Below are 25,844 nucleotides of genomic sequence, written 5' to 3' on the forward strand. Positions count from 1 at the left end.
TTATTGTACCATAAGCTTTCAGGAAACACAGCTCTCTTCATCTGATGAGTGCAGAGTATGTAGAAACTGGCCAGAGATATATAGGTGGTAAGGGGAGGGGGAAGCAGAAGCAGGAAGTGCCATATAAATGTAAAGCAGTTGCAAAAGTCATGAATAAGTCACCCTTTATATGGGATGTACATTCTACCTATACATTTACATGGCACTCACTTCCTGCACCCACTCCCCTTACCACCTATATGTCTCTGGCCAGTTTCTACGTACCCACCATACTGTCAGTATATTCAGAGCCAAGCAGTTTCTATGCACATGCTGGGAAAGTGAAAGTAACAGAACTGCCAGGTAGATCATCTAAGTGACAGAAGGTGGCTGGTTGCCAGATTGCATCAGCCTGGGCAATGTCAGCATGACTCAGCAGCAAGCTGATTGGTTACCTGGGTGGATAGTATATATAAATGTACAAAGACACTTTACTATGTGTGGGATATGTATGGTGGAGGTGTATCGGAGCATTCTGTTGGTTTGAAGAGTGGAGGTGTAAATAAATTGTATATAGTGGTTTTAACACTGCTGTGTGCAAGCCTTCATTCTTTGCGTCACTGAAGACCACCCTCACTAAGCTCAGGCGCATCAACACATACATCTGACAAAGAGAGCTGTGTTTCTTGAAAGCTTATGCTACAATAAAAATTGTTAGTCTTAAAAGTGCTACTGGACTCTTTACCGTTTTGCAGCAACAGACTAACATGGCTAACTCCTCTAAATAGTTATTCTTGACACCTATTGCTGATATGTCAGATTAATATGGAAGAATAGACAATTCACTCCCACTAATCCTCATTTGTGTCTGTAAGACAAAAATAGCGAATTGTCCATGGACTGTTAAAACAGCTCCTCTTGTTTGCATTGACATTAAGGGATAATACATGCATCATAAGCTACGATCTGTCTTCAAGGAGGCAGCAATGAACTTTACTGGGTCTAATTTGTTGGAAATAGTAGCATCAATTCTGCCAAGACAGTAAATTAATATTTCACAGAAGACCCTTTTCTTTCCCTTAGACAAACAAAACACCACCATCCTAAAAGATGAGGGTTATTTTTTTTTATCCAGATTAGACATATTAATAAAGGAATGGGCCTATAACAGGCAGTGCACTTCAAATATTTGCCACATACACCCTGTCATTTGAAAAAGAAAATATGATCCTTTAATCCACACGGGATCCACACCAGAAAGTTCACACCCTCCCATGAGCCCATTTATACTATTAATTAAAACTCTTATTAACCATTTTAGCAACTAGAACAATCCCAATATTTCCAAAGATCTGAAGAATGCATTGGTACACACCATTCTTGTAGGTGGGTGCCAAATGCAGCACATAAGACTTAAATCTCTTAAAGACGGCATCTTTCAATTATAAAACATGACAAGCTTTGCTTACACACAGTGAAGATATTCACAGATAAGACCTGACCTTTATGGATATGAAAACCTGTTTCAAAATTAGGAATATTCGATTCCTTGCAGTTTTAGCAATATTTTCCTACTGCCATCCCAACAGAAGAAAGCAAAGGGAGATGGTGGGGGGTGAGGGGACCTTTCCATGTTTCCTTAAGCCATCGACACAATATTATGGCAAATAAAAAGTCAATATAATTAAAGGCAATCAACATCAACCCAGATCAGTAGGATTACGCCATATACAAAGTTCCAGTTCCAGTTTCTGATGTGCATTTTGGCTAGATTTATAGATTCTGAAAGTCAAAAATGTAGGGAGAGAAAGAATCTTCTATTATCCAAGTCCAACATCAAGGGACATCATGACCACAAATCCTAAAATGGAGGTCCAGGAAGCCAGCTTCCCATTGCCACTGTGAAGAAAAAATGAGAAATATTTCAAAAGAAATAATGACTTCCCATGTCCCAAGGAACCACTGACATGAGGATGAATTAAGGTAATTTATTTTGCAGCAAGACTGCTAAATGGACTATGCTGAAAGAACCAGGTGCTTGACAAGACATATCACCCAAGCTGCATATGCAAGTACAACCATTTTTTTTGTTCACACAAGTTACTTTAGGAGTGGAACTACCTATCAAAATGGCAAATTTACAGCATTACTAGACTGCACTGACATTGCCTCTATTACTGCAGAAATGAAGTATGGTTTCCAGTTGGAATATTCTGATTCTGTTCCAGCATGGAAAATTCATGGGTTGTTCCATACATTGCAATCAGTGTGTGTGTGTGTGTGGGGGGGGAGGCAGGGACATCTGGCTGAACATGGTTGATTGCTATAAGCCACAGTATGTTTCCACCATGAAGAAATGCTGGGATTGGTTTGTTTGGTCCTGAAGGAATGGCCTCTGCAACACTCAGAATCAAGACAATTATTATCAAGGCATGCAGAGGCGTCACTAGGGTGGGTTGCACCCTGGGGTGTAACTGATTCAAGTCACCCCCCCCATTGGGCATCACCCCTTTTGGAGGGCTGCGTCACCCCCTCCGCACACAACCCCGCCCACTTCACATGGCCCCTCCCTCATCCGTAATCCAAGATACCAGTTTTGCAGCATTTAAGTTTCCCCCACTCACCCACACGCTTTTAGCTGAGCCGGCGGCAGCGCGGCCCCGGTTTCAGAATCCCGGCCAGCCCACACACAGCAGCAGCGTTCTAGTCCCAGGGCCAGCCCCTTCCTGTTGGGGGGGACCATGGGTCAGTGCCTGGGGCCAATGAGAATGCTCTGGGGGAGGGCCGATGGCCCCCTTGGCCCCGCCCTAGTGACGCCGCTGAAGGCATGCTCTTTATAGTATTGAACAGCTAGAAAGTGAATTTGCTTGCTTTCTAATACTCATGTTTACCCAGCTTAAAAAATGTGAGGCTTAAAGGGCAAACAAGACATGATAGTGGCAGAATCACACCCCATTCACATATGGAGAAGGAACTGGAACCAAAATGTTCCCCTCTTTTGCCACCTAAGCGTATCTTTTAATTTATTACTTTAATTTCTATCCTGCCTTCCCTGCAAGTAGGTTACAACACAAAAAAAAAATATAACAATAACAACATTAAAATTCAAGATATCATTTAAAATCACAACAATGAACCGATGGCCTAATAAAAAATCTACTATCCTGGTTCTGTATTAGCTAGATATTTCAAATTATATTGCTCCCTGCCAACACCCATCAAAGCAAGACGGTTTTACAGTGGTTTAGGGAGGGAGTTTGGGCAGGAGGGGCCAATATATTAACTGGACGCTCACAACCTCAACTAAAAGCCTGGCAGAATAGCTCCATTTTGCAAGCCCTGCAGAATTGTAACAAATCCTGCAGGGCCTTGATCTCTATTGGAAGCTCATTCCAGTTTGGTGTAGTGGTTAAGTGTGCAGACTCTTACCTGGGAGAACCGGGTTTGATTCCCCACTCCTCCACTTGCACCTGCTGGGATGGCCTTGGGTCAGCCATAGCTCTATCAGAGGTTCTCCTTGAAAGGGCAGCTGCTGTGAGTGTCCTCTCAGCCCCACCCACCTCACAGGGTATCTGTTGTGGGGGAGGAAGATAAAGGAGATTGCGAGCCACTCTGAGACTCTGAGATTCGGAATGGAGGGTGGAATATAAATCCAATATCATCATCTTCTTCAAGCGGGTACCAAAGGTGAAAACACCCTGGCTGTGGTTGAGGCAAGCTGGACATCTTTTGGGCTGGGGAGTCTATGTTGATGGGCCAAACATAAGGCCCTTTGGGGTACATAAGGTGAGAGGCAGTCCCACAGGTAAGTTGGTCCCAGGTCGCGCAAGGCCTTAAAGGTTGAAACCAACGCCTTGAAATGGATCTGGAACTCCACTGGCAGCCAGTGCAGTTTGCATAACACCGGCTGAATGTGCACCCACACAGGGGTCCCACAGAGCAGGCATGCTGCTGCATTCTGCACTTGCTGCAGTTGCTGTATCAGGTGTAAGGGTAGGCCCATACGGAGCAAGTTACAATGGTCTAATCTGGAAGTGACCATTGCATGGATCACTGTAGCCAAGTCACGGGAGGAAAGATAGGGGATTAGTTCCCCAATCTGCCAAAGATGAAAAAATGCTGATTTGCTAGCTACAGTGACCTGGGCTTCTATAGATAATGAGATAGCTAGTATCAGTATGAGACTCTGGACTCTAGGTGCCAGTGTCAACAATGCCACCCCCTCTCCCCGGGCTGGGAGCCAGATTCCCTAATCCACACCTCCATGGTTTAGGTACAGAACCTCTATCTTTATGGACCCAGCTTCAGCTGGTTCTGCTGCAACCAACCAGCCACAGACTTCAGTGCCTGATCCAAAATATCTGAGGCCATGTCCATCTGTCTGTCTGTTAACAGATACAGCTAAGTGTCATCAGCATATTGATGGCACCCAAGCCCAAACCCCCAGATTAGCTGGACTAGAGGGCTAATGGAGATGTTAAATAACATTGGGGAGAGGATCGCCCCCTGAGAGACTCCACAATCCAATGGGAATAACGGGGAAGCCCTCTCTCCTAGCAGCACTCTCTGTCACTGACCTTGAAGAGCCATTGTAGGACAGTCCTCTGAATCCCCATGTTAGCAAGGCAGCGGATTAAAAGATCATTATCAACTACATCAAGTGCTGCTGTCAGGTCTAAAAAGCAACCACAGTGCTAACCCACCTTGATCCAGCTGCCGATGATGATGATGATGATGATGATGATGATGATGATGATGATGATGATGGAGATATTGGATTTATATCCCGCCCTCCACTCCGAAGAGTCTCAGAGCGGCTCACAATCTCCTTTACCTTCCTCCCCCACAACAGACACCCTGTGAGGTGGGTGGGGCTGGAGAGGGCTCTCACAGCAGCTGCCCTTTCAAGGACAACCTCTGCCAGAACTATGGCTGACCCAAGGCCATTCCAGCAGGTGCAAGTGGAGGAGTGGGGAATCAAACCCGGTTCTCCCAGATAAGAGTCCGCACACTTAACCACTACACCAAACTGGCTCTGGAGGTTGTATGTCAGGGCGACCAGTGAGGTCTTGGTCCCATGGCTGGAGGCAGACACAAGACTGTCTGTCCAGGACAGAGGTGTCGTCCAGGAAAACCTGCAGCTGTTTGCCACTGTTTTCTCAACTACCTTACCCAGGAACAGAAGGTTTAATACTGGGCAGTAGTTGGCCAGGACTGTTGAGTCCAAAGATGGCTTCTTTAAGAGCACCACTGCCTCCTTTAGTCTCCCTGGGAAAATCCCTGATGTCAAGGATAAATTAACAATCTCACTCAGGGGGCTCCGTATTCTGTCTCCACAGGCCTTAACCAACCAAGATGGGCATGGGTCAAGGAAAAAAGTGGTGCGCCTTACAGTTGCCAAGGATTCTATCCACCTCCTCCTGGGAGAGGTGGCTGAATTCATCCATAATAGGACCAGGAGGCAGCCAAGGGCCTTCCAGTGCTGCTATTGTTTCAACTGTTTCAACTTAGGACTTGGTATGGATCTTAGATAGCCTCTGATGGAAACACCGATGTGTCATGCTGTTTCTCTATGAACTCTTTATCAAAGAGGCATCTACCCATATCAAAATTCAACAGACCACTTTCACCAGCACACTTTACAGAGAAACCTCCTTGAATTTTGTTATGGGTATCTAAGATCCATACCGAGACCCAAGAGGCACTATTCATTTTGAGAAGGCTGAAAGGAGCTCTTAGAAATTGCAAGTGAGAAACTAAAAGAAACAACATGTACAAGTATTGGAGTTTTTTTAAAAATTATTATAACAGGACCAGTACAAGCACCTTAAGTCAGCTTGTCTGAGTGGCGAGTTGATGACGTCAGTAACGCTTGGAAACTTGAAGTCTTCAATGAACTCTGAATTTTGAAATTATGAAATTTTCCAGTAATGATTTTTGAAAGTTATGCTGAGAGATATTACACTTCAATAGTTTTTTTTGTGTGTGTGTGTGTACAGCCAATGTCCAATTCATTATTTTGTCTGCCCTGTGGCAGTGAAGTCAAAGATCTAATTGTTCTAAATAACTGGGCTGGGCGTGAGCTTGCAGATGCAATGGCAGCCACACAGAATTCCTTTTAGTGGCCTTCACTGCCATCTCATAGGTTTTTATAAATGACCTATAAGATGCTCTTGTAGCTTCATCACAAGTATGCCACCACCCTTGCTCAAGCTGTCTCAGCTCCTGTTTCATCCTCCATAGCTCTGGGATATACCACAGAGTTAGTGTGGCACAGAGAGGGCTTAGATCCCTGCAATCTGTTCCTCGGGTGATTTTATTAAAGTAAGCAAAGCCACTGGGGGTGAAGGGTGACTGAAGGACGTTGATTTGCAGCATGTGGGGGAATGTTTAGAATTACCACACATGTAACCTTTTTGCCTTAAATTAGTCCCCCAATCTCATCCTTTATTTGAAATGTTATAGATCCATTTAAAGATGTGCTTTCAGATCTTGTTGACCCAATAAAACAAAGTTTCATCTTCAAAAGATGACTGAAAGGCGGAAAAAAAGTGTTGAACTGTTTTTGTTGATGGAAATTTGATGGCATTTTCCCTTCCTTCAGAAAAACAAACAAACAAACCCTGAAAGTATACAGCTTCTGACTATACAGAGGCTGATTCACCCCACCCCAGATCAATTTGTAACACACTTCTCTCTTTAGATCACTTGAGGTTTGAACAGGGTGAGGAAAACAGACTGGAAGCAGGCACAACATGAGATCCTCACCTGATCTGTGCTTCTGGGATTATATCATCCACCACCACATAAACCATTGCACCAGCAGCAAAAGCCAGGGCATAGGGAAGGAGAGGCTCTGCTAGTACCACAGCCACAGCACCAAAAATGCCCGCTAATGGCTCCACCATACCGCTTAATTGGCCATACCTATAAAAGAACCAAAAGTCACTGGAGAAGCTCTAAACAGAAATAAGATACATTTGTTTTATGCATGAGATACATTTGTTTCTCTCTATTTCCCCTCTATCTGCTGCAGTCTGAAAGGCAAAAAGTCAACACAAACCAGCGCTTCCCTTCTGGGGTCAGACCAACAGGGATGTTTATCACCCTTGCAAAACAAACAGAAGCTTCTCTGAGCTCTTTATGAGCAAATACAAAAGAAGGCATTTTCTGTTCTTTAATCTGGAAGATGACAAAAGGCTGCAGACAAAGATGAGAACATCTGGCTTCTGCAGGCAGGAAAACTGTCTCTTGCTCTCTCTCCCCCATGGTACAGTTGCACTGAATCTTCCAAAATATACTTTGACATCTTACAGATAAGTGGTTCCTGGAAATAAATTTCTTATCAAGTGATTGGGGGAAAAGTTTTTTTCCAAAAATAATATACTATTAAAGAATAGATAGATTAAAATATGGAGGAGGAGGAGGAGGAGATGGAGGAGGAGATTGGATTTATACTCCACCCTTCACTTGGGAGTCTCAGAGCAGCTTACCTTTCCTCTCCTCTCCCCTCAACAGGCACCCTGTGAGGTAGGTGGAGCTGAGAGAACTCTGAGAGAACTGCTCTTGAGAGAACATCTCTTCTGAGAAATTGTGGCTGGCCCAAGGCCACACCAGCAGCTGCATGTGGGGGAATCAAACCTGGTTCTCCCAGGTAACAGTCTGTACACTTAACCACTATACCAAACTGGCTCTCTTAACACAGCCATCACGTTCTATAAAAACTCTTAACACGGCCATCAGATTCTGTCTTGAATCTGAACCATCCAACAGTCCTTGACAGCTACATCTTCATCTGCCAGTAGTATATACACTTTTAGATTGGATGTAGAAAGTACTGCTGAGTACCTCTGGAATGCAGAAACATAGATCACGCCACTGCCAGTTTTTATCTATCAGTGTAATAATTGCGTCCCAACTATTACACTGATATTACACAAAACTTTTACACTGATAGACTGGCAGTGGCGTTCCACATGATCAAGAAACAAAAAAACAAATAAAAAACCAGAGGAAGCCAGGAATCGGGTAGCACTACAAGTCTACTTGAACCTATGAATATGGAAGATGGTCCCTAGAGGAAGGGATGGCTCACACCTGAAATGAAATTGGACTGGTTCTTTTTATCATTGGACTGGATTCAAAAAGTATTATGATTTATGAACAGTAGCTACGTCATGCTCAGTATGGTTTTATAACTGCATATTTGAATTGTAAAATTGTTATGAATTGTTGTGACTATATATTACACTGAGAAATAATTTTGTGAACGGAAAGAGTATTTTGTTTTTTTTCCAGCACAAAATTAATATAAGGCAGGTTTGCAGCAGAGCTTACTAGCTCCTCCAGCAATGCGTATAGACTGTTGGGTTCACCATTCAGTTGATCAGTATAATTTTGTTCAGTTCTGTACTAAAATAATCTGAAAGCTTCCTTGAGGAATAAGATCTAGATATCTACCACTGTAGGATTCAATGTTTGCATTGGAAGAAAACAACAGCGGTGTAGAGACTCCTGATACTGTGATTGATTTTATTTTAATGTGAATGCAAACCACTTCTCTTGCTGTTCTCAGCATGGTCAAAAAACCTCTTAATATATCTGAAAATAACTTGCTCACAATCATTTCAGAATAGCCAGGGCTTTTTTTGAGCAGGAACACAGTTCTGGCTAGTTTGGCATCAGGAAGTGTGGCCTGATATGCAAATAAGTTCCTGCTGGGCTTTTTCTACAAAAAAGACCTGAAAATAGCCATCAACAGGGATTCATCTTCCTCATTTTCCCCACAGTAATTTGAGTAGGGTTGCCAAGTCCAATTCAAGAAATATCTGGGGACTTTGGGGGTGGAGCCAGGAGACATTGGGGGCAGAGCCAAAAACAAGGGTGTGACAAGCATAATTGAACTTTAAGGGAGTTCTGGCCATCACATTTAAAGGGACAGCACACCTTTTTAAATGTCTTCCTTCCATAGGAAATAATGAAGGATGGGGCAACTCCTTTTGGGGCTCATAGAACTGGACCCCCTGGTCCAATCATTTTGAAACTTGGGGGGTACTTTGGGGAGAGGCACTAGATACTATGCTGAAAATTCAGTGCCTCTACCTCAAAAAACAGCTCCCCCAGAGCCCCCGAAACCTCCAGATCAATTCCCCATTATACCCTATGAGAATCGATCTCCACATAGGGAATAATGAAGTGCTCAGCAGACGTTCCTCCCCCCCCCCCCCCCGTTTCTGGTGACTCTGAAGTGAAGGATTGGCCTCTCTACTCAAGAGTTGCAGCCAACTTCTTCCAAGTAACGCAGACACCCCATCCCAAGAGGAAGCCAATCGGAGACTGGAGCCTCTGGAGGAGGATAGTCACATGGTGGCTTTGGAGGCGGGGCTTCCCCCCACCAGCCAGCTGACTGGGGGCGGGAAGCAGCCTAGGAAAGTGGAAGAACCCCCGCTGGGACCTGGGGATTGGCAAGCCTAAATCTGAGCCCAAGTTTAAGCTCTGAGTTTTTCAGAGATCATTTCATTCCTAGTTTCCCAGGGAGCTTTCAGAACATTAGGCTGACTCAGGGGAAGCAGTAGTCCATTTCTGCCCCAGAAGAAAATGTTAAGGTTCACCTGTCTTTTATCTCCCCATGCACTTAATTTCTCCCTTCAGCTCTCACGAACCACACAGAGGGGAACAAAGCTGGCTTTTTAAAATAACCCTTTTGGACTTGACCCTGCTGCAACTTTAGCTATTTTGCTTACGGTATTCTTTTCATTCCCATTTTTCCAAGGCAAGCAGGAGAAACACCCTCTCACTTGCCTAACTGTACAAGTTCTCTGTGTTAATAAAAAATGGGCTGTCTGCCAAATCTCTGAGAACTGACTCCGATGTTCTTCCTCCCTTTAGACACCAGCTATATTTAGGTGGATTTTATTTAGTTTGAAAAGAACATTTTTGAGGCAGATGTCCCCAGCATCCTCTGTCTGACTTCTCTCATGCATCATAACACTCAGTACATACGCATAGGCAATAATACAACCTGACAGCGCCTGAGTTCATGGCCTAGGCTTTTTCACCTCCAGAGAGGGGGGAAAAGTGGTTTTGAAACCCAGCCCAGAATGAAGGGAAAGGAAACCATTTCTTAACCCAAATTACATGAACTGTTCCATCAGCACATCAAAATTGAGCTAACGGAAACCACTGGGATGACTGAATCAGTTTACCATACTATTGCTGAATTGATATCCAAGAAAAAGACACATGGAGGAGTAAAGGAGATTTATTATTGAGAACCAATTTTTAATAGTAAGTGTTTTCAAGCTTTCAGGATACATAGAGCAGAACAAAAATTAATAAATGAGAATAACCATGCATGCAACATATGAATGTAACTGGCCTTTTCAAAGAGCCTTTTGAGACCTTTAGAGTTTTGATTCATGGGAAAGATTTGTATCGTATTTAGCAAGGATCAAATAGTGTATACATATTTTTATATTGGTATTTAACAAACAATATAAATATATAATTAACACGCACAATTATATCAGACAGACAGACAGATAGATGCCACTGTACTTATTAAGCATCACATAAAGCAGATAGGGACAACCTATAACTGTGACTTCAGAAGAAGCCTAGGGCTTGGATCCCCTAGATACTTCCATTGAAACAGTGGATTTTCTTTCACAAAAAGCCCCAAATCCTCCCCAAAAATGCTGCTGGAGGAGGGACAGGAGGCTTGTGGATTGCCCTATTATATTGCAGGGGAGCTGGATGTCTGCAGAAGAAGGGGGACCACCTCCCATTCACAGGAACTGTTGGTGGTATCCAGCCCTAGGTCAATAGATTAATTTTTTGGAATTCAAAACAATTCTAGTTTTTAGTTCTCTGGCCTATCTCTTAAAAAGATGATTTACCATTTTTCTTTTAGGGTACGCAGAAAATACAAAAAGAAGGGTCTTGGGATCTTGAGTGTCCTATAGGACAGGGGTGGCCAATGGTAGCTCTCCAGATGTTTTTTGCCTACAACTCCCATCAGCCCCAGCCAGCATGGCCAATGGCTGGGGCTGATGGGAGTTGTAGGCAAAAAACATCTGGAGAGCTACCATTGGCCACCACTGCTAGAGGATTTCCCTTGTGTGGTTCACAATAAATAGGCTTGTCAGTCCCCAGGTCCCAGCAGGGGATCCCCCAATTTTGCAGGTTCTACCTTGCCGCCAGCCAGCTGGCCAGTGGGGGAAAGCCTTGCCCCAACAGCCGCCATGGGAAAGCTTAGAAGAAGCTTGTATTTTATAATCTGAGTAGAAGCAAAGCTAAATGGGGGCGGGGTGAGCCAGCAGAGTCTTCCTGGTGATGAGTCTGGAAAACTGTAAGTAACTGTGAGAGCTCTTTCAGCTCCACCTACCTCACAGGGTGTCTATCATGGGGGAAGAAGGTAAAGGAGATTGCCCCTGTTTGTTTTGCATTTGTTTTAGAAGTCATTTGCGCAGTAAAATAGATAGTAAAGAGTAAGCAAAAACTTTTTCTTTATTGTGTTAATCTGAAGAACTTGGCTAAAATACAGCAGATGATTACATTCAACAACTCTCCTGAGTAAATTGCCCCAGTGAGATCACCATAGTGTGGGATTGCAAACTGCTTATTTTAGCTGCTTTTTGAGTGTGTGTGCTCTTTCATAGTGTGCAGCTGCTGGGGAATGAGGAAATGAAGGGGAACTACACTGCTGTATTTATTTATTTGTTTGTTTTAGGGAATGGAAAAGTTTTCTGGCTCCATCCCCCAAAGTCTCCCAGCTTCACCCCCAAATTCTCCCAGCTTCACCCTCAAAGTTCCCAGGTATTTTCTGAGTTGGACTGGCAACCCTAACACAAAAAAATCCCAGTAACATGTACGGAACAACCCAGGAGCCATCAAAGATTACACACAGCTAGAGACAAACAATTTTCTCCAAGAAACTGAAGGCACATTTTGAAGCAGGGACTGGTGCTTATGGTGCAATACATGCACTCATCCCCATTTCCTCAGGTTTTTGAAGGCTTTGTATTGTTTCAAATACCTGCCAAACCTGTCTGACTAGAGGCGAGTGAGGGACATAAGAAATGTCTGTATACACACAGGAAAAAGATGGCCATCTCAAACCAGTTTCAACTTTCTTAAAAAGCTGTTTGGCTGTCACCCCACCTTGCAGAGAAAAAAAGGCCTTCACGAGTAACTGGTGTACTGAATTTTTGCCTGGCATCAGCAGCCCATATGAGGATCCTATCATGATTACTGCCAGTTCAGGCAGACCAGCAGGATCAACACCAGTGCTACAACCAGTTATAATGCAAACACCAGTACCTAGAGGGTCAACCCCTCATTCAAGTTGCTACCCCTCATTCAAGAGCCAGTTTGGTGTAGTTGTAAAAAGTGTGCAGACTCTTATATGGGAGAACCAAGTTTGATTCTCCACTTCTCCAACTGCAGCCACTGGAATGGCCTTGGGTCAGCCATAGCTCTCACAGAGATGTCCTTGAAAGGGCAGCTTCTGTGAGAGCTCTCTCAGCTCCATCTACCTCCCAGGGTGTCTATTGTCTCTTAAGGAGGCAATGGTCCGCCCCCTCTTAAAAAAACCAACACTGGATCCGGCCGAATTGGCACACTATCGGCCGGTCTCGAATTTACCCTTTTTGGGTAAACTCATTGAGAGGGCAGTGGCGTTGCAACTACAGAGTTTCCTGGAGGATGCTTCCGTCCTTGACTCCCATCAGTCGGGCTTCCGCCCGGGTCATGGGACGGAGACAGTGCTGGTCGCCCTGGTGGATGATCTCCAGCGGCATCTGGACCGAGGCGGCTCGGTGGTACTGATGCTGTTAGACCTGTCGGCAGCGTTCGACACGGTCGACCATCGGTTGCTGACTTGCCGTCTTGCCGACGTGGGGATTCAGGGGTTGGCTTTACAATGGCTTACCTCTTTCCTCAAAGATCGGGGACAAAGAGTGGCGATTGGGGGTGAATTGTCCCAGAGATACCCGCTGGATTGCGGGGTTCCTCAGGGAGCAGTTCTATCCCCGATGTTGTTTAACATCTATATGCGCCCTCTTACCCAGATTGCCCGGAGATATGGGCTGGGCTGCCACCAGTACGCTGATGACACCCAGCTCTATCTACTTATGGACGGCCGGCCTGCCTGTGTCCCAGAAAACCTGGACCTGGCATTGCAGGCCGTGTCTAGATGGCTCAGGCTGAGTGGGCTGAAGCTAAATCCGACGAAGACAGAGGTCCTTTGCCTGGGTCGCCGTGGTCCGGGGAGGGAGATTCCCTTACCGGCCCTCAACGGTGTGCCTCTGTCAGCGGCGCACAGGGTTAGGAGCCTGGGGGTGCTACTGGAGCCTACCCTAACTATGGAGGCCCAGATAGCAGCCACTGCCAAGTCCGCATTTTTTTATCTTAGGCGGGCAAGGCAGTTGGCCCCTTTCCTGGAGGGCGATGACCTGGCAACAGTGATCCATGCAACGGTCACCTCGAGGCTGGATTACTGCAATGCCCTCTACATGGGGCTGCCCTTGTGCCGAACCCGGAAGTTGCAGCTAGTGCAGAATGCCGCTGCCCGGCTGTTGTTAGGGCTCCCTAGACGGGAGCACATCCAGCCGGGACTTCGGGGACTGCACTGGCTGCCGATAACATACCGAGTTCGGTACAAGGTGCTGGTTATGACCTTTAAAGCCCTTTATGGTCTGGGACCTGCCTACCTTAGGGACCGTCTCTCCCCACATGTCCCCCAGAGAGTGCTGAGGTTGGGGTCTCAGAACCTCCTTACAATCCCTGGGCCAAAGGAGGCCCGTCTGAAAGCGACCAGGGACAGGGCCTTCTCGATTGCAGCACCCTGTTGGTTGAATCAGCTCCCGGAGGAGGTGAGGGCCCTGCGGAACCTTGAACAGTTCCGCAGGGCCTGTAAAACAACCCTCTTCTGGTTGGCATATAATTAACTGTGAGCAGAATGCCTGAATATTAAATCTTAAACATCAGATTACTGAATATTGGAAATTTGAAGGACTGATTTAAGGAATAGTAGCATAGTGTATATCGATGTGAGTTTTATGTATTTTTAGGTTTTTATGTATTTTATTGTATAATTTTAATCGTATTTAAATCGACCTCTGTTAGCTTTTATTGTTGTAAGCCGCCCTGAGCCCACCTCGGTGGGGTAGGGCGGGATATAAATCGAATAAAGTAAAGTAAAGTAAAGTATTGTAGGGGAAGAAGGTAAAGGAGATTGTAAACCACTCTGAGACTCTGAGATTCGGAGTGAAGGGTGGGGTATAAATCCAATATTATCATTTTCTTCTTCTACCATGAGGTATTCCTGGTTTTCAAGCAATTTTATTAGTAACATATGGTAATAAATTTCAATTTCTTACTTCAATTTCTTAGAGAGCCAGTTTGGTGTAGTGATTAAACGCGTGGACTCTTATCTGGGAGAACCGGGTTTGATTCCCCACTCCTCCACTTGCACCTGCTGGAATGGCCTTGGGTCAGCCATAGCTCTGGCAGAGGTTGTCCTTGAAAGGGCAGCTGCTGTGAGAGCCTTCTCAGCCCCACCCACCTCACAGAGTGTCTGTTGTGGGGGAGGAAGGTAAAGGAGATTGTGAGCCGCTCTGAGACTCTTTGGAGTGGCGGGCAGGATATAAATCCAATATCTTCATCTTCTTCATTAATAATTACTTTTTTTTTAATCTATCCCATATATTACTTTCTACCCACCCCTCCCCCCGTTACTTGACCCCCACCGGTGTTATATACTTAAAATCTTAATATTAAAGGTACCCTTAATTAATAAGAACGAAAATTAATATTCTCCTCCCTCTTGTACTTTGTCATTATCAAAAATTGTCCAATGTCCTTTTATTTTCCACTCTTTTTCCACTTTTCTGAACTTTTTCCACTCCATCTTAAATACTTCTAAATCATAGTCTCTTAAGATCCTTGTTAACTTGTCCATTTCACTCCATGTCATAACTTTTACAATCCAATCCCATTTCTCTGGTATTTTTTCTTGCTTCCACAACTGTGCATGCAATGTCCTAGCAGCTGAGAGCAAGTACCAAATTAAAGTTCGATCTTCTTTTAGAAATTTTTCCATTTGTAATCCCAACAGAAAAGTCTCTGCAACTTTGTTAAATTCGTATCCCAAGATCTTAGAAATCTCTTGTTGAATTATCTGCCAGTACTTTTTCGCTCTTTCACAAGTCCACCACATATGGTAGAAAGAACCTTCATGTTTTTTTACATTTCCAGCATCTATCTGGCATCTTATTGTTCATCTTTGCCAACTTTTTAGGAGTCATATACCATCTGTACATCATCTTAAAACAGTTTTCTTTAATACTCTGACATGTTGAGAGTTTCATAGAGTTCTTCCACAAATATTCCCATGTGTCCATCTGTATTTCTTTATTTACATTAATTGCCCACTTAATCATTTGAGATTTCACTACTTCATCTTCCGAAGACCATTTTAAAAGTAACTTATAGATTTTCGAAATTAATTTTTCATTATCTCCAAGCAGAACTTTTTCCATTTCTGTTTGTTCTTGTCTTATTTCTTCAGTTTTATCATCGCTTTCCACCAAACGTTTTATTTGTTGCATTTGAAACCAATCATACTTATTATTCAACTCTTCAGCAGTTTTCAATTCTATTTTACTGCTTTGTATTTTTAATAATTGATTATATGACATCCCTTTTTCCTCTCCTGTCTCAGCTGTTATTCTTATTACTTCTGCTGGCACTATCCATAGTGGTTTTCTCTCATCGCCATATTTCTTATACTTCATCCAAACATTAAGTAGATTCTTATATAATGGTAAGAAAAAAAAACATTCGACTTTTTCTTTCCATAGTACATATAAGCAAGCCGGCCGAATTTATTTCCATGACCTTCCAACGTTAAAAGTTTTTTATTCAACAGGGTCACCCAAACTTTTATCCACACTAGATAAACTGCTTCATGATATAATCTTAAATCTGGTAGTTGAAATCCTCCTCTTTCTTTAGCATCTATTAAAACTTTCATTTTAATCCTTGTTTTTTTCCCGGCCCATACAAATTCTGAAATCTTTCTTTGCCATTTATTAAATTGTTTACTGTCTTTCACAATCGGAATAGTTTGAAACAAATACATTATTCTCGGCAAAATGTTCATCTTAATTGCAGCTATTCTACCAAGCAGTGACAAATTAAGCTTGTTCCATTTTATCATATCTGCGTCCATTTTACGCCATAACTTTTCATAATTGTTTTTAAACAAATCAATATTCTTCATTGTTATTTCCATGCCCAAATATTTTACTTTAGGAGTAACTTCACATCCCATTAATCTCTGCAATTTTTTTTTGTTTACTTACTTGCATATTTTTACACAAAATTTTTGACTTTTCTTTATTAACATAAAGTCCCGCCAATTCTCCAAAATCTTTTATTTTGGTTAACAACAAAGGTGTGCCTTGCATAGGATTTTCATTTATAAACATTCTATCATCTGCAAATGCTCTATATTTATAGGAAAATCCTTTAATTCTCGTTCCTTCAATTTCTTTATCATCTTGTATTTGCATCAATAAGATTTCAAGAGTCATTATAAACAACAATGGTGAAAGCGGACAACCTTGCCTTGTACCTTTGCTGATTATCACTTCTTCTGTAAGATCTGCATTTATACATAACTTTGAACGTTGTTCAGTATAAATTGCTTTTATCATTCTTATAAAGTTTTCCCCCAACTTTATTTTCTCCATTACTGCAAACATAAAGTCCCAATTCAAATTATCAAAAGCTTTCTCTGCGTCAGCAAAGAATAATGCAACTTCCTTCTCTGGATGTCTTTGAACAGAGTGAATTTACTCTATACATATAGTCATACATATTTCTATTCCCTTCAGGATCTTACTCCAAAAATTCTGCAATTATTTTTATTATGTATTCTTTCAAGTCTGATTCTTCATCTTCAGGTACACCTCTCAGACAGATCTGAGTTTCCATCAGTTTGCAGTCATGAATTATAACTTCTTCTTGTAATTTTAACAAGGTGGAGTCATGTGTTTTCACTCTCTCTTCCACTTCTTGTACTTTCTTTGTTATTACCACAGTGTCATTTCTGAGATTCTCTATTTCTTTTTTTAATTCTTTCTTTGAGTCCTCAATATTCTTTCTTATTTCTTTTTTAGAGGTAGTTATCATTTATTTCACCCCTTTCATTATCCTAGCTTCCATTGCATCTAATTGGGCTTGCATTTTCTCTATTGAAGTAGACCTAGCACGAGTTTGTTTCGGGTCTGACATATAAAAGAAATCAAAAATTTTAATCTCACCAAATTAAATTTGAACCATCAGGTTTGATAAAGTGAAGCTTGCCCTTTCCAATGCACCCAATTTCGCTGTCCTCTGAGCCTCCCAGGCTCAGATATTAATGTTTAAAGTTTTTATTTCTCCCAAAATGGCAGTCACAACTTTTGCTTCATTTTAATTTTTTTTCCTTTTTTCCTTTTACCAGTTCAAATCTTCTTATCTACTATCCAACAGTAGTAATTTTTTAATTGCCAAATCTGTTAACTCCACCAATTTTTAATGTCCCAATCACTTTAAAAACAATGTTAAAACTTAGTCCTCCCAACAACAATGGCCACCAATGTTTCTCTCTGGTATTATAATCCTAGAGTAGGCTGTTTGCTTTGTTGATTTCCTTCTTCTTCCTCTAATACTTCCTGCTATTCTTGCCTTCAAATCTCGTTTCACTGGTAGAGAAATCTCACGATATCTGATGTATTTCCTGTGTTGACTGTGAGAACTGCAGGTCTGTGACGATGGTGCAGCCTCCTCAACCACAGATAGACTAAACAATAAATTCCTTTCTTCTTTTAACACTGTCTTTTAAGTTTACAAAGTTCAAATTTAGCCCCTTATCTTCTTCTCCTTTCAGGCTTTCAGTATTTCCAACTCCCACCTTTTACTTTTGTTTTGTTTAACTTATCAGTCCCGAAATGAAGAGATAGCAAATTTTTCCGTAGTTTATCCAAATCCACATTTGCAAATTAGATGTTTAAAGTTGTAAAAGAAGGTTTGGATCCCTCCGAGCTTATGCCAAATTGATGACTCTGGAAACTTCTGCAGATGATGAATATGCAACTTCTCTTCTGAGATCCCTCAAAGGAGCCCGCCCCCCCGGGACTCCCTTTCAGCCAAGGTAAGTCTCCTCAAAGTATCTGTGCATATCATGGACAATTCTGTAGCTGAGAAATGTAGGCAGAAGGCATTAATTTGCCTTTTACTACCCTGAACAGAAGTGCCAGCCTGCCCCCGTTAAGGAAAGCAACTCAGCTCGCCATTTTCCAACCCAGAAGTCTACCATGAGGTATTCCAATATCCCCATGACCATGCACACTTCCTATTTATTCTATCTACTGCATTTTATTCATGACCTTCCTCCAAGGAGTTCAGGTCAGCATGGATTGCTCTCTTTTACTTATGTTGCTCTCACAGGTACCTTGTGAGGTAGGTCAGGCTGAAAGAGTGACTGGTCCAAGGTCACTCTTCCTCGATGTGCTGCCCAAGCATTGTCATTTTTCATCCTTCTTGAGGAACCACACAACACATCCTACAGAAACAATTATTTCAGTTCTTACAGGTTGCCTGGAAAGGAGGAAACTGGGATGCTTGCATTAATTTAGGGACCATCCCCTTGACATAAATATCTGGTCTTATCATACCTTCTCTGTTAAGATTTATGAGACAAGGGAGCTAGGTGATTTCCAGTTCCGGCTAAGTGCTGGACAAACAGAATGGGAAGATTACAAGCAACCACAAAGTCGGTTTACTTAATGTTGAATTCACAAATACCGATAGCTCATTCTGGTATTAGAAAAAATAGCAGTGAGAGCCGGGGCCTTTTTTGTAGAAAAAGCCCAACACGAACTAATTTGCATATTATGCCACACCCCCTGATGTCACCATTGTTTCACATTGAGCTTTTTTTTTTTAGAAAAAGCCCAAAGGGAGATCCTTTGCATATTAGGCCACACACCCTGATACCAAGCCAGCCGGAACGGCGTTCCTGTGCATTCCTGCTAAAAAAAAAAAAAAAAAAAAAGCCCTGGTGAAAGCTATTCAAGTGCATTTCCAATTCTGCCTTCACTATCAAAACAGCAAGAAGGCAACCCAAGGACCAACAACAACAAATTTTATTTGTATCTCGCCCACCCCGCTAGAGCAGGCTCAGACCAGTTTTGAGGTCTTCCTTACCAGAATGCTCTCCATGTTGAAAATCCAGCCCCACGTAAGGGAAGGCTGACAGCTAGCCCCTCTGGAAAGTTCTGAATTCCAATCCCAACTGCTAAATTCCTGTGTGAATAAAATAAAAAAACACCTGTAGATATCATACAATAGAAACTGTTTTTGTATATTAAGGGGCAGAGAGAAGGAATAAGAGACACTAGGTTGTGATCGTTGGAGAAAAAATCTTGTTATTAAGCATCTCTTTTTAATGTTAGCATTTTCAGTCCTCGGGCCTAATGCAATCATGCTAATGCTTTGGCACCCAACTCATGATTTTCATCTTCAAAGTGTTTTACATAAGTTACTCAACCTTAACAATGCCCTAAGGAGGTAAGGAGGAACAGAGGTGGGTGGAGAAAAGACTTGTCAAAAAGAGGGAGACAGCGAGTTTAAAATAGCTCTGTCAAATTCCAAGGAGTTGAAACACACACCAGAGGCAGCATCATTTTCTTTAAGCGTGTTAATCTCTGCAGGTACAATGACTTTAGGGATACACATCAGAAAAGCTGCTTACTGCTGTATTTGGATCAGGACCCACCTAACAAGAAACTGAAGGAAAGGTTGAAGTGAGGCAAGAAAACGTGACAACGGAGAAGAGAGTGGTCCCTTCATGCTGAGCAGGCAGCTGACTCCCCTGGCTGCTCAGACCAGGAAGTAGGCCTGATCTGAAAACTCTGACAAGGTGCAGGGACTGTCACATGACTAGGTCTGGCCTATTACTGATATGACATTTCCTCGCTGATCATGGCTGTTTCCCCCCTTATTTGGCCTGAGTTCAAAGTGAACCCGTCTGACTCCCTACATATCCATTGTTCACAATTCATGACAACTAGGGTCTGCAAGTAGAGATTCAGTTCCTTGCCCTCCCATAAACATTTTGTGCATCATTTTCAGTTTCATTGTTCAAATAGGAAGAAATCAAATTTCTACGAATTTTAAACGTATGTTCCATCTAGTTGAGAGCCAGTTTGGTGTAGTGGTTAAACGGGTGGACTCTTATCTGGGAGAACCGGGTTTGATTCCCCACTCCTCCACTTGCACCTGCTGTCACAGGGTGTCTGTTGTGGGGGGAGAAGATATAGGAGATTGTGAGCTGCTCTGAGTCTCTGATTCAGAGAAAAGGGTGGGGTATAAATCTGCAATTCTTTTTCTTGTGAATATCCATTATTCTAGACCAAGACAGATTTGTATTCTTGGATTGCCTGAAAAGGGTGAATTGTTCTCAGGTAATAAGTGATTCAGAAAGCACCTCTGCTGTCCTTACAGGCCAATAAGGCAGGTATAGTAAAAAGTACAAGATGCCCAAAAGGTAGGGTGGCCATAATGTCTGAAGGCCACCCAGGGACACCTTTTGGGGGGGGGGAAGTTAGGGGTGTGCGCGCGTGAAGTGCGTGCGCCGCCGGAAACAGGAAGTGACATCACTTCCTGTGGCATCATTTCCCCCGCGCCACCTGCCCGAAACGGGAAGTGACATCACTTCCTGTGACATCATTTCCCCTGTGCCACCTGCCGGAAGCAGGAAGTGACATCACTTCCTGTGAAATCATTTCCCCCAAATGCCACTGCCAGAAACAGGAAGTGACTTCACAGCACTTCCTGTGACGTCCCCAAAAATCCCCCAAATATCACCGCCGGAAACACCAAGATTATTTATAGAGAGGGAAAGGGGGAAATAAAGTTAAATAAAACTCTTTTTTTACTTTTTTCAAAGTGAGAAGACTAGAGAGAACGGGTTCCACGCTGAGAAGCCAGTCAGATTCCAGTGAGATTCCAGTGAGACTGTGCTGCATAATGCAGCCTATTTATTTTGTCCTGTTTGCTCTGTTGGCTCTATCTGCGCCACCTTCATCACTTTCGGAGTGTGGATCCCCCAGTGGGGTGGTCTCCCGACTCCCTCCGCCGGCTGTTTCTGATAGCCCTGCGCCCCCTCTTTCATTTGATATGTGTCCCGTGCGGGTGCCACCCTCCCGCCGGGAGATGCCGCAAAATGAGCCCCCTTGAGGCTTATGGCGGCAGGGCTCGGGGGAAGCGAGCTAGACTGCTGTTCTTTTGAGGGGTTATAGAGTGTTTTGAGCCCGTCCCTGTGGCATCGGTCCCATCGTTGTGGGACCCAGGGGGCCGGCGCAGCGGCACGCCGAAGCAGCCTGTCACTAATAACACAGGTCGAGATGCAGGACAGGAACCCGGAAGTGACCGACAGGCTGCTTCAGCGTGCTGCTGCACCGGCCCCCTGGGCCCCACAACGATGGGACCGATGCCACAGGGACGGGCTCGAAACACTCTATAACCCCTCAAAAGAACAGCAGTCTAGCTCGCTTCCCCCGAGCCCTGCCGCCATAAGCCTCAAGGGGGCTCATTTTGCGGCATCTCCCGGCGGGAGGGTGGCACCCGCACGGGACACATATCAAATGAAAGAGGGGGCGCAGGGCTATCAGAAACAGCCGGCGGAGGGAGTCGGGAGACCACCCCACTGGGGGATCCACACCCCGAAAGTGATGAAGGTGGCGCAGATAGAGCCAACAGAGCAAACAGGACAAAATAAATAGGCTGCATTATGCAGCACAGTTGAGAAAGTGCCTTATCCCATATACTGATGAAGTAAATACAGGATCTGAGAACAAAATTGCACCAGAAGACACAAACACAAAGCTCCCTTACACTGAATCAGTGCTTGGGTCCACCAAAGTCAGTATTGTCTAGTCCAGTCACAAACACAAAGCTCCCTTACACTGAATCAGTGCTTGGGTCCACCAAAGTCAGCATTGTCTAGTCCAGTCACAAACACAAAGCTCCCTTACACTGAATCAGTGCTTGGGTCCACCAAAGTCAGTATTGTCTACTCCAGTCACAAACACAAAGCTCCCTTACACTGAATCAGTGCTTGGGTCCACGAAAGTCAGTATTGTCTACTCCAGTCACAAACACAAAGCTCCCTTACACTGAATCAGTGCTTGGGTCCACGAAAGTCAGTATTGTCTAGTCCAGTCACAAACACAAAGCTCCCTTACACTGAATCAGTGCTTGGGTCCACGAAAGTCGGTATTGTCTAGTCCAGTCACAAACACAAAGCTCCCTTACACTGAATCAGTGCTTGGGTCCACCAAAGTCAGTATTGTCTACTCAAGTCACAAACACAAAGCTCCCTTACACTGAATCAGTGCTTGGGTCCACCAAAGTCAGTATTGTCTACTCCAGGGGTGGCCAGAGGGAGGGAGGGAAGGGAGGGAGGAAGGAGGGAGGGAGGGAAGGAAGGGAGGAGGGAGGGAGGGAAGGAGGGAAGGAAGGAAGGAAGGAAGGAGGGAGGGAAGGAAGGAGGGAAGGAAGGAGGGAAGGAAGGAAGGGAGGAAGGGAGGGAGGGAAGGAGGGAAGGAAGGAAGGAAGGAAGGAGGGAGGGAGGGAAGGAGGGAAGGAAGGGAGGGAGGAGGGAGGGAGGGAAGGAAGGGAGGAGGGAGGGAGGGAGGGAAGAAAGGAAGGGAGGGAGGGAAGGAGGGAAGGAAGAAAGGAAGGAAGGGAGGAGGGAGGGAGGGAGGGAAGGAAGGAAGGAAGAAAGGAAGGAGGGAGGGAGGGAGGGAGGAAGGAGGGAGGGAAGGGAGGGAGGGAAGGGAGGGAAGGAAGGAAGGAAGGAGGGAGGGAGGGAAGGAGGGAAGGAAGAAAGGAAGGAAGGGAGGAGGGAGGGAGGGAAGGAAGAAAGGAAGGAAGGAGGGAGGGAGGAAGGAGGGAGGGAAGGAGGGAAGGAAGAAAGGAAGGAGGGAGGGAGGGAAGGAAGGAAGGAAGGAGGGAAGGAAGGAAGGAAGGAAGGAAGGAAGGAAGGGAGGGAAGGAGGGAGGGAAGGAAGGAAGGGAGGAGGGAGGGAAGGAAGGAAGGGAGGAGGGAGGGAAAGAAGGAGGGAAGGAAGAAAGGAAGGAAGGGAGGAGGGAGGAGGGAGGGAAGGAAGGAAGGAAGGAAGGAAGGAAGGAAGGAAGAAAGGAAGGAAGGAGGGAGGGAGGGAGGAAGGAGGGAGGGAGGGAAGGAAGGAAGGCCGGCCGCCCCCTCCCGCCAGCCGGCCCCCCCGCTTTCGGCCCCCCCTGCTTACCTTGTTCCAGGGCGGGTGGCAGCCTCTCCTCCGGGCGGCTGATGCTGCTGGCGGGGCTGGCGGTGGCTGCAGAGGCCGAGGAGGCAGCGGAGAGGCCGGCGCTGGTCTCTGGAGGGCCTCCAGGGACCAGAGTCGGCCTCTCCGCGGCCTCCGCTGGCCTCTGGAGGCCCTCCAGGGACCAGCGCCGGCCTCTCCGCAGCCTCCGCTGGCCTCTGGAGGCCCTCCAGGGACCAGCGCCGGCCTCTCCGCGGCCTCCGCTGTCCTCTGGAGGCCCTCCAGGGACCAGCGCCGGCCTCTCCACGGCCTCCGCTGGCCTCTGGAGGGCCTCCAGGGACCAGCGCCGGCATCTCCGCGGCCTCCGCTGGCCTCTGGTGGGCCTCCAGGGACCAGCGCCGGCCTCTCCGCGGCCTCCGCTGGCCTCTGGAGGCCCTCCAGGGACCAGCGGCGGCCTCTCCGCGGCCTCTGGAGGCCCTCCAGGGACCAGCAGCGGCCTCTCCGCGGCCTCCGGAGGTCCTCCAGGGACCAGCGGCGGCCTCTCCGCGGCCTCCGCGGGCCTCTGGAGGCCCTCCAGGGACCAGCGGCGGCCTCTCCGCGGCCTCCGCGGGCCTCTGGAGGCCCTCCAGGGACCAGCGGCGGCCTCTCCGCGGCCTCCGCGGGCCTCTGGAGGGCCTCCAGGGACCAGCGGCAGCCTCTCCGGCCTCCGCCACCGCTGCCGGGCCCCGCGCGCGGGCGGGGAAGGCGGCGAGTGAGGGGGCCAGCATCCCTGCGCGTGCGCACACCGCCGTGCGCATGCGCAGGGACGCTGGATCCCTCACTCGCCGCCTTCCCCGCCCACGCGCGCGGCCCACCGGCTCCCAGCTGGCTATACCGGGACTTCTAATGGTCCCGGTATAGCCAGCCCGGGAGCCGGGAATTGGGGGCCAGAACCGGGAAAGTCCCGGGAGACCGGGACGGTCTGGCCATCCTACCAAAAGGTGATGGACAGAAGACAGCCATACAAGGAAGGGGACAATCTGATACAAAGTTTAATTTAATGTCTGTTAACAAAAGCCTTCAATATAGTGATGGAATATGAAGTGACATGTGGTTCCTACCACATCAACTACAAATTATATTTTGCTTCTTGAGACTTCCCAAATAATTTTAAGCCATTTTTTGTACATCTTTTGGCCCTAGATGCATACATTTTAATAATAAATAAAGTTTATTTGTTTGAAAATATCAGAAAGAACTTTTTGCTTCAGCCATCTATTGGTAGGACTGATCTCCCCTTAAACACCTACGTGATTTAGAACAGCAAAATATTAAAGGGATGCACAGTTCTATCAGTCAGCTTCAATGTTCTTATAAAAGGAAGGGCAACCTAACTGAGAAGGCACTGGGGGTTGCAAATGCACATTTGAGTCCATCTAAACAGACATGGCCTGGGAGATTGAGAGGTTGCTGCATATGGCATAAAATCCTTGGCATAGGTGCTACTGAGATGCCTGTTACAAAACTGTGGGCTCATGTGTTACATTATCTGCCTGTTAAATCTATATCCACACAAACTTGAAAATGAGGCATTTGTTCATGCAAGAGTCTTCTAAAATGGAAATGAAAAGGAAACAAATCCTCCCTTATTTCATGTATCTGTTTGATGACAGGATTTACTACTCACAAACATGAAGTACTAACAACACCAGAGGGGCAAGAGTGGTACAACATTTTTCTGTTTCCTCCAGAGTTCTGCCAATAAGACTTAGCTATGCCCTATCATCAACTCTATGCCAATCACACCCTCAGAGTACATTCTCCAGTTTCATCAGCAATGCCAGCCTAATGATCCACAATGCAGCTCTATCTTAATAGCTGCAATATCCCTCCAGAATTTTAGTGTTTGAATTAATAATTACGTAGAGGAGAGATTTCAAACTTTAACATAGTGAGGCTCCTTTAACTTACAAGGGGGAAAAAAAGCCCACTGACAATCTTAGCAAGTGCACGACAGCAGCAACAACAGAACCACTTTGCTGGATCAGATCATAAATCTTGCTTCCAGTTTCCACAGCAGCCACCCAGATGCCTCTAGATAAAATTCAAGCATGACCAAGAAGGAAATAGCACTTATCTGCTGCTATCCTCCAATAATATTCTGCTTCTGAATATGCAACTTTTATTTAGTCATTGGGGCTAAAAGATGTTGATAGATTTTGATAGAAGTGTTGATAGATTTTGATAAAAGATGTTGATAGAAATGTTTCCATCCTCCATTATTTCCAATGGAGGGGGAAAGGCCATGGTCCCTTTAAATGCCTTTTGCAAGCCGCAACACAAGAGAACTCTGAAGCGGTGAATTCACTCATAATGTTGTTAAAGGAAAGGCAATCCCTTTAAACAACTTCTCCAAGCAGCAAGTGATTACCTTTCCTTTAAACAAAATTCTGGGTAAACTCGCCACTTCAGAGTTCACTTGTGGTGTGGCTTACAAAAGGCATTTAAAGGGAATTTAGTCCCTTGAAAT

At 45.1% G+C, this 25,844-nt stretch overlaps 1 protein-coding gene across 7 annotated transcripts in view; it reads right to left on the reverse strand.

Annotated features, from left to right (window-relative positions):
- Window positions 1-1,090: 1,090 nt before the first annotated feature.
- Window positions 1,091-25,844, reverse strand: part of SLC39A11 (solute carrier family 39 member 11) — a 481,072-nt gene continuing 456,318 nt past the window's right edge. For all 7 annotated transcript variants that reach the window (XM_060252173.1, XM_060252180.1, XM_060252174.1 and 4 more), the window contains 3 exons: window positions 19,237-19,335; window positions 6,748-6,906; window positions 1,091-1,878 (listed from right to left, as the gene is read on the reverse strand). In XM_060252173.1, the coding sequence (XP_060108156.1) occupies window positions 1,800-1,878; window positions 6,748-6,906; window positions 19,237-19,335 (337 nt within the window). In that variant the 3' untranslated portion in view covers window positions 1,091-1,799. The remainder of the gene's footprint in view (window positions 1,879-6,747; window positions 6,907-19,236; window positions 19,336-25,844) is intronic.

Source organism: Heteronotia binoei, chromosome 13 (assembly GCF_032191835.1).
Source record: "Heteronotia binoei isolate CCM8104 ecotype False Entrance Well chromosome 13, APGP_CSIRO_Hbin_v1, whole genome shotgun sequence".
Taxonomy (NCBI): domain Eukaryota; kingdom Metazoa; phylum Chordata; class Lepidosauria; order Squamata; family Gekkonidae; genus Heteronotia; species Heteronotia binoei.